Source organism: Helianthus annuus, chromosome 8 (genome assembly GCF_002127325.2).
Source record: "Helianthus annuus cultivar XRQ/B chromosome 8, HanXRQr2.0-SUNRISE, whole genome shotgun sequence".
NCBI classification, from domain to species: domain Eukaryota; kingdom Viridiplantae; phylum Streptophyta; class Magnoliopsida; order Asterales; family Asteraceae; genus Helianthus; species Helianthus annuus.
This window is the reverse complement of record NC_035440.2, coordinates 7,866,565-7,875,255: the sequence shown is the minus strand read 5'-3', so window position 1 is coordinate 7,875,255 and position 8,691 is coordinate 7,866,565. Positions and strand designations below refer to the sequence as shown.

Genomic DNA, 8,691 nt, shown 5'->3' with positions numbered 1-8,691 from the left:
TATGCATCTATTACCAAGATACCCGCCGTAAGCGCTTGTTGTGGTTACCCTATGACTTATAATGAAAGATATTTCGTGTTTAAGGGTTTTGTTTTTGTTTTTACCGGTTAATGCATTCATTGTGCAATGGTAACTTTTGTAATAGATGAACTTGCAACTTTATTAAACTTGCATTAAGCAAAAAAGGAAAAAAAAAAGTAGAAATCCCATGACGGGTTACAAATGCAAACTGGAAAAGGTAATTAACTCTTGCTGTTAGGAGCAAGGCATTACAAGTAGCATTTCTTCAGCTGGGCGATGTTCCAACTGCGCGGGACTGGCGTGCCATCTAGTCGGGACAGGCGATAGGCCCCTTTGCCCAGGTCTTCTTGGATGACATAGGGGCCTTCCCAGTTGGGGCCCAGTTTTCCCGCTGGTTCCATTCGACTTGCTTCGTTGTCGCGCATGACGTAATCGCCTACCTTGAAACTTAGTTTGGACACCCGTTTGTTGTAGTACTTTTCCAGAGCTTTTTTGTATCGTGCCTCGCTAATGGCGGCCGCCTCGCGCCTCTCTTCCAACAAATCTAGGCCCTCTCTCAGCGATTGGTCATTGTTGTTGTTTACCTTGAGACGGCGTAACGACGGCAACCCTGCCTCAGCAGGTATCATAGCCTCCATTCCATAGGTAAGGCTGAATGGGGTTTCATTGTTGCTAGTCTTGGGCATTGTTCGATGCGCCCAAAGGACATGTGGCAATTCTTCCACCCACGAGCTTCCCTCGTGTCCCAGCCGCTTTTTAATACCTTCTAGCAAGCTCCTGTTTGTCCGCTCCACCTGCCCGTTACCCTGTGGGTGTGCTACCGACGTGAAGATCTGCTGAATGTGGAGATCGGCGCACCATTCCTGGAAAATTCTATCCGTGAACTGCGTCCCATTGTCACTCACCAGGTAGAGTGGTAAGCCAAACCTGCATACGATGTGTTCCCAGAGAAACTTTTTGGCGTTTTCTGCCGTTATCTTAGCCAACGGTTTCGCTTCCACCCATTTGGTGAAGTAGTCAACCGCCACGATTAAGTATTTTAATTTCCCGGGAGCTGGCGGGAAAGGTCCCACGATATCTACAGCCCATTTCTGAAAAGGCCATGCTGATGTCACCGGTACCAGACTATTTTTGGGCCGAATTGTTTGAGGGGCGAATTTCTGACAGCTGAGGCATCTTCGCAATTCTCTGACAGCGTCTTCGTGCATCCCGGGCCAGTAATACCCCGCGCTATGAATTTTGGCGACCACTGCTCGAGGACCCGCGTGTATACCGCATATACCCTCATGTATCTCGCTGACGAGGTATTTCGCTTCTACCGGGGAGACGTATCGTAGCAGCGGACCCAGGTAAGATTTTCGATACAGGACACCATCGTTGACTTCGTATTGCAACGCTTTCGTTTGTATCTTTCGTGCTTCGCCCTTGGCGGGAGGCAGTTCGCCTGTTTTAAGAAAGAGTAGGATCGGGGTATACCAACAGGGTTCTTCTATTGTGACAGCGGAGACGCTCCGCGGTTCGATTGAGGGTGTCTGTAATGTTTCAACTTTGACTTCCCTTTCCATGCCGGAGGTGGCGAGTTTGCTTAAGGCGTCTGCTATCTGATTCTTCCCTCTGTGCACGTGGTTAAGCGTGACTTTGTCGAAAGAATTCATGAGCTCTTTGGTTTTTGCCAGATATTTTGCCATTGCCTCGTCTTTCGCTTCATATGTTTCGTTGACTTGATTGTTGACCAGCAGCGAGTCGACGTATGCGTCTACCCTGGCTGCCCCCATGGATTTTGCCATTCGCAACCCTGCCAGTAGCGCCTCGTATTCCGCCTCGTTGTTAGAGCACTCGAAGTCAAAACGTAAGGCGTACATTAGCCTGATTTGGTCTGGACTTATCAGCATTAGACCCGCCCCGGATCCCTTTCCGCTAGATGATCCGTCTGTGTACAGTTTCCAAGTCTCTCTCGCTGTGCTGGTCTCAGGTATGTCTTGGGTGACCGGGTCCGTAACTATCTCTCCTTCCGGTATTTCGGCTAAGAAGTCAGCAATTACTTGCCCCTTAACCGCCGTTCGTTTCTGATATTCGATATCTAGGGCTCCCAGCTCGATAGCCCACTTGGCCAACCTACCCGAGACCTCCGGTTTGTGCAGGACCTGCTGTAGCGGATAGTTAGTTAAGATCTGTACACGATGTGCCTGGAAGTACCTTCTTAATCGCCTCGTGGCGTGTACCAATGCTAAGACCAGCTTTTCCAGCGTAGGGTAGCACGTTTCAGGTCCTGCTAATACCCGACTTATGTAGTATATTGGCGTTTGTTTTCCTTCCCGTTCAACCATGAGCACAGCATTTACTGCTGTGTGGGCCGCCGCAAGATACATTTTTAGCACTTCACCGTGTCTAGGCGCGGTCAGCGTGGGTAGCCTTTCTATGAAACGCTTCATTTCCTGCAGAGCTTGTTCTGCTTCGCCGGTCCATTTGAAATTCTTTTTGTCGAGGCAATCTTTTAGCGTTTTTATGAATGGCAATGATTTTTCAGCGTGCCTTGCTAGGAACCTGTTGATTGCTACCAGTCGTCCATTTAGGGCTTGAGCTTCCTTCAGCGTTCGGGGGGAAGGCATTCGCGATATGGCGGTTATTTTTTCTGGGTTAGCTTTAAAGCCGTCGCGGGTAACTACTACCCCCAGAAACTTCCCCTCTTCCACCCCAAAAGAACACTTCTTTGGGTTTAACTTTATGTTGTACTCTCTGAGCCGCTGGAAAGTTTCCTCTATATCTGCCAACATTTGCTTTTCTTCGCTGCTCTTTATTACCAAGTCGTCTACATAGACTTCCAGGTTTCGCCCGATCTGTGTTTCGAACACTTTGTCCATGAGCCTCTGGTAGGTAGCTCCTGCATTCCGTAGCCCAAATGGCATTTTGGTGTAACAAAAGATGCCAACGTCGGTGTGGAAGGCTGTTTTCTCTTCATCTTCTTTGGACATTTTGATGTGGTGGTATCCCTTATACGCGTCCAAAAAACACTTATATCGATACGGCACCAGGGAGTCAACCTTTAAGTCGATTTCGGGCAACGGGTATGCGTCTTTTGGACACGCCTTGTTCAAATCTTTGAAGTCGATGCACATCCGCCATGTGCCGTCTGGTTTCTTAACCATGACCGGGTTAGACACCCAAGTATGGTACTGTGTTTCTCTGAGGATTCCAGCTTCCACTAACTTGCGTACTTCCTTAACGACCGCTGCCCGGCGATCCGGGGCCATGCTGCGTCTACCCTGGGCGACTGGCTTAATGCCTGGGAGCGTGGCGAGTTTATGTTCTGCTTTATCGCGAGGGACTCCCGTCATATCGGCGTGCTCGAAAGCGAAAAATGTCTGCGTTTCTTTTTAGCAATTGTTTCAAATCGCTCTTTACTTCTGGGGACAGAGTGTCGCCGATGGTGACCATTTGGTCCGGGTGGCGTGTGCTCAGTACCCACCTTTCTGGTCCTGTGGCCCCCGCGGGCCCTTGGCGACATCGTTTGGTATCCAATATCTCTCCAATTCTATCGCGAAATACGGTAGCGATACCTTGCGGTGTTGGAAACTTCATAAAACCTCTCGCCGTGGAGACTATGGCATCTAACTTTCCCAAGGTGAACCTTCCGATGATCACATTGTGGTACGATTCGGCGCGGACCACGAGGAAGGTAAGTAGTATCGTTCTTTCTTTGGGTGCTTGCCCGAAAGTTACCGGGAAGGTGATTTGACCGATAGGATCCACCTTCTCTCCTGTGAAACCCTTAATAGGAGCATGTACTGATTCGAGCAGCTTTTTATCCTCTGGTTGCATTCTATCAAAACAATGCTCGTAGATGATATCCTTCGAGCTTCCGGTGTCGACCAGGATTCGCCTCATACGGTAATCTCCTACCGCCGCCGAAATGATCAGGGCGTCCGTGGTAAGATGTAAATCTTCCATTCGTGGTTCAATTGTCATAGTTGCCAACATCCAAGGTTCGAGTGTGGAGAAGCTCCGCTTCGCCCCTTTTCTTGTACCGGCATGAACCATGTTCAACTCGCGCGGCCTTTTTCCTGCCGCCTTATCGCTTTCCTCCTTAACCACGGGCGGGCCCTGCTTTATGTCTCGCACTAGGTGTGCCAATTTTCCTGACTTCACGAAATATTCGATCTGTTTCTTAAGCTGGAAACAATCGTTAGTGTCGTGCCCGCTCCCCTTGTGATACTCGCAGTATTTGCTCGTATCTTTGTTCGGGTTATCTTTTAGCGGTTTTGGTGGATTGAGCCTGAGGTTTTCTGAGGCAAGAATTTCTGCCGGGGTCTTGCTCAAATTGGGATATTCGGACCGAGGTTTTGACGTCTCATTCCTTGAGTAGGAGCTCCGGTGTCTATCATACCGCGAGTCTTTGTCGTTTCGCTGGTATCGGTCTCCCTTGTGCTTACTCTTGGACCCCCGACTATCTTTTTCCTCCTGGTTCTTCTGGGCTTCTTTCTTTCTGTTGGCCGCGTGGCTGGCCGCTACCGCTTTCTCCTGTATAACGTATACTTTGGCGATCCGGAGTATCTCGTCTATGGTCGGGGGTACCCCATCCCTTCCGTGCAATGTTCTCAGTAACTCATCATCATTGACCCCTTGGAGGAAAGCTCCACATGCCAAATCGTTGGTGACACCTGGTATCGCCAGGCTTTCTTTGTTGAATCTGATGATGAAATTTTCCACCGTCTCATTGTCTCGACGACGGATATGGAGTAGTTCGTTCCTATCTTTTGTATGTCGGCGCTGTTGACTGAACTGTAGGATGAACTTTGATTCCAAATCTTCAAAACTGTCTATCTCACCCGTGGGTAAGCTGTCCCACCATACTCGTGCTGCTCCCACTAAAGTTTGTACGAACATTTTGCACCATAGGGGCATGGGCCAACAAGCCACTTCACCCGCGCTCTTAAATAAATTAAGATGATCATCCGGGTCAGTGAGGCCATCGTACTTGCCGACGGTTTGGGGCATCTTCGGTTTTTCTTTGATAGGGGCTTCAGCGATCCTACGCGTGAATTTGGATCGGAATGTTGCATCCACTGGCTTGTACGGCTTGGTTAACTCGTCATCTTCTACATTCACTGGCTGTGTAGGTGGGATGTTCACACCCGGGGCAGGACCTGTTCCTGGACCGGAGTTTTCTAAAGGAGTCAACCGGGGTCTGACCGCATTTTCTCTGTTGTGCACAGGCTCCGTTGGCGCTTGGGTATACATTGGCTGTGGCGTCGGAAAGTTCCACCACGGCGGCATGTAAGCCGCGTATGGCGATTGAGAGCTCCCTTGCGCTGTTCCCTGAGGCGGATAAACTGCTCCCCCGTACGAGGGTAAATACCCAAAAGGGGGCGTATAGCAATATCACGGGAAATACATTTGGTTTCCTGGTGTAACAGGGGCATTCATTACTCCGGTTGGCATGATGACAGGCTGATGAGGTGGGGTGGATAACGCCGCCGTAAGCGCGGCTGAATACAACGGTGGCATTGGATTGGAGACCAATGGTTGGTAGTATTGGGGAGTGTTGGTTCCAGATGCTAAGATACTGGGGCTCGCCGAGGTGATGACTGGAGTGGAGTAAAGGCGTGAAGTCTGCGAGAAAACAGCAGCTCCTGGAGCAGAGGCGCCACCGCCTGTCCCCTCCATCCTTCCAGGTGGTGTTTGTGAGGGCATATAGAGGAAAGGGTTTGTAACCACGGCCTGGGAAGAGACGGTGGTGATATTATCAAACCCCGGTGGTGGCCCTTCCGCCTCGAACTCTGGATCTAACGATCTGGTAACGGCCGGGGACGATAGTGGGGTGGTCCCGCTTCCCGCCCCCAGTGCCAAGTTATTATCTGTCAACCTTTGACCAGCCATGTTCTGATCACTTGCCATGAAGTTCTTTGTTGCTCTTATGGTCCCACGGATGGCGCCAATGAAGAAACACTGACCTTAACAACACCAATAGCTTCAATGATTAGTGACTTGAACGAGTGGCTGCAAAACAGAAACACCGTTAGGACTCGTTACAGGAATGGGGTTATTCCTGTAACCACCCTCCGGCGTGAGAATAAGTATTTGTTCTTGGGAGAAGTATAGGAGAGGAAAACGTAGGGGAATTAGATGATCATACCTTACGCATTTGTCTCTATTTATAGGTTTTCCATTAGGGTTTCCTTTATTTCAGGATACGTTCCGATAAGTTGGAGATTTATGCGATCTTCCCAAAAAGTGGGAGATTTAGTTGTGCACCTTCCATGTAGATATGGAAGGTTCTAGAATAAATCTTTGTATTTATATTAATATAAAAGGTTGTAACCGGGTCGGGTGACCGATGCGGGTCACACCTCGTCACGCGGCAAACCACTTTGCCACTTCCCTTTGCCGCACCACACCGTATACCCTTAGTCAAAAAAATAAAGTTTTTAGGAGTAAATCAACAAAAAATGATTTTCTTTTTCTTAAAAGACCTAATAAATTTCTTAGGGAAAAAAACGAATGAGAAGTGATTTTTCATATATACTTACTTTTTTACCAAGCGAAAAAATATACATACTCTTTGGACACTATACACCACTTTTAGTCTTTTATCCAGTTTTATTGAAAACTATATATGTATGAGTCATGGTTGTAAAAATCCTGTTTAGGCTTCGAGTACTCGTTACAAGGTAAGCTGTCAAGACGTACCTTTAAAACACCCGTGTGAAGTAAAAAAAACAATGTATAAATCACCTTCGAAAGCAAATACCCTTTTTTGGAAAAATTATAATACAACCTTTATTTGGTTAGCTACTATTTGTGCGATTCTGGTTGAATGTTAGCGTATTTAACCCTTTTGAATTGTATATTGTTTTATGAATGAATTGAATAAACAAATAAATAAAAATATCGCCCTCATGGCATTCTTATTTTATTCATACATAATTTTGGTAATGCAATTGCTATGCAAATCTATATCCTCATTATATAGGGGGTACTCGCAGCAAGTGTGTGAGGCAACCCCTTTGCCGATCAAGGAGTCCACCGCCATCAACATTATGCCGCTCTGTAAAGATGAGGGGAGGAAGTTTGCCGGGAAAGATTGCCGCTTGCGGCAAAGACGAGGGAGAGGGGTAAATGGTGGGGCCAGTATCTTCTTAAGTAATCACATGTTTTGTTTTTTTTAATGGTTTGGGGGAAACCGTCTCTTGTGTTTTTGGGCAAGAGGTAGAATGAGAGGAGAAATGACATGACACAATATGATTGGGTGGGTAGAAAGTTTGCCCCATCTCATTAGGCATGCACCTCTTACACCCTGAGTTCGAATGAGAAGAAGTTACAAATTAAAAATAAAAAGAATAAAGGATACAAATGTAATTTGAACTTATCATTTAATAAGTCTATTATTTATTTTTGCTATTCATATTAATGAACTCTAATAATTTAATGAGTCTATCTTATTAAATAGTTGTACACCTTACACAATAAAAATAATCATGCACATGATCTTACATATTCGACGTTTCCTACACTATTAAAACAATGTTTTGGTGTAGGGTACAAAATGTGTAGACTACAAAACTTTTAAATAATTTTGCGAATCATAATAAAATATGTGTAGGAAACAACACTTTTAAATAATTTTGTTACTTCTAATAAAATTAGTGTAGAATCCAACACATTAATGGTGGTGAAAGAGAAAATTATGATGACATTAATGAGACTTGAGTAACTCTTTAGAATATTTATTAGTGTTCTACATCAAATTGTCTATATTACCCTTAGTAATTAAAGCATTACTTAAAAGTGGACAAAAATGACATCTTAATTCCCAACCATTGATCAAAAAAATATAAGGTGTAGATTAATTTAGTTTTCTTCTTTCAAGAAGATTCTTCTCAAATGAACCTCCCCCGAAACAATAAAACACCATAATCATAACCAGTTTCTATACAAAACTATATACCCAAAAATTTCTATAAAACGGGTCGAAAACATATATACCCAAAGTTTCTATACAAAAACTACATACTCTCCACTACTGAGTGAAAAGTTCGGGGGGTCGGCCACCCCCACTATGATACGCCCTTGATCATAACTAGTAATATATATGTATATGGTTAGGGTAAAATGAAAACTCATACGAGTTGTGAGAACTTAGAGAACTCGTTCTTACAAGATGTTTTTTTTCATAATTTTTTTTTACCAAAAATCCTAAAAAATTAACTTTTCAAAAAAACTGATATCAAGCTGATGTCATCAGCTTTCTAAACCAGGTGTAAGGGGCCGAAAACACAACTTCGATTTTTTTAAGGTTGTCTTTGCAACATTCTAATATAGGGGTGTCAAACAAATGGGACAGCAGTTTTTTAGATTATATGAAGTGTGTGGATTTTAGAACTTATAATCAACGAAGTTTATTTAATGCGCATAAAAACATGTACATTTTTTACAACAGGATTTTTATGTAAAAAATATTGCAAATGTCAGTAAAAATGTTTTAGCGAAAAAGTGTGACACGTGGCAGCATGATGTTCATCCAGTAAAAATGTTTCTGAGTTTTTGCAACTTACATGGGATTTCTCCCTATAATTCACATATATATAGGGTGTGGTTCTAGAAATAACACCAGTGTATTTGCAAACTGAGTGAACAAATCATTGCCATTGATTTACACACGTGTATGGCCAG

At 45.0% G+C, this 8,691-nt stretch overlaps 2 protein-coding genes across 2 annotated transcripts; both read right to left on the bottom strand.

Moving 5' to 3' along the window:
• Positions 1–269: 269 nt before the first annotated feature.
• Positions 270–3,272, bottom strand: LOC110869507. Its single transcript, XM_022118754.1, has one exon. The coding sequence runs from the start codon at positions 3,270–3,272 to the stop codon at positions 270–272; it is 3,003 nt and encodes a 1,000-aa protein (XP_021974446.1).
• A 61-nt stretch (positions 3,273–3,333) lies between these two features.
• Positions 3,334–5,295, bottom strand: LOC110869508. The gene has a single exon (XM_022118755.1). It carries the CDS (start codon positions 5,293–5,295, stop codon positions 3,334–3,336), a length of 1,962 nt encoding a protein of 653 aa, XP_021974447.1.
• Positions 5,296–8,691: the final 3,396 nt, after the last annotated feature.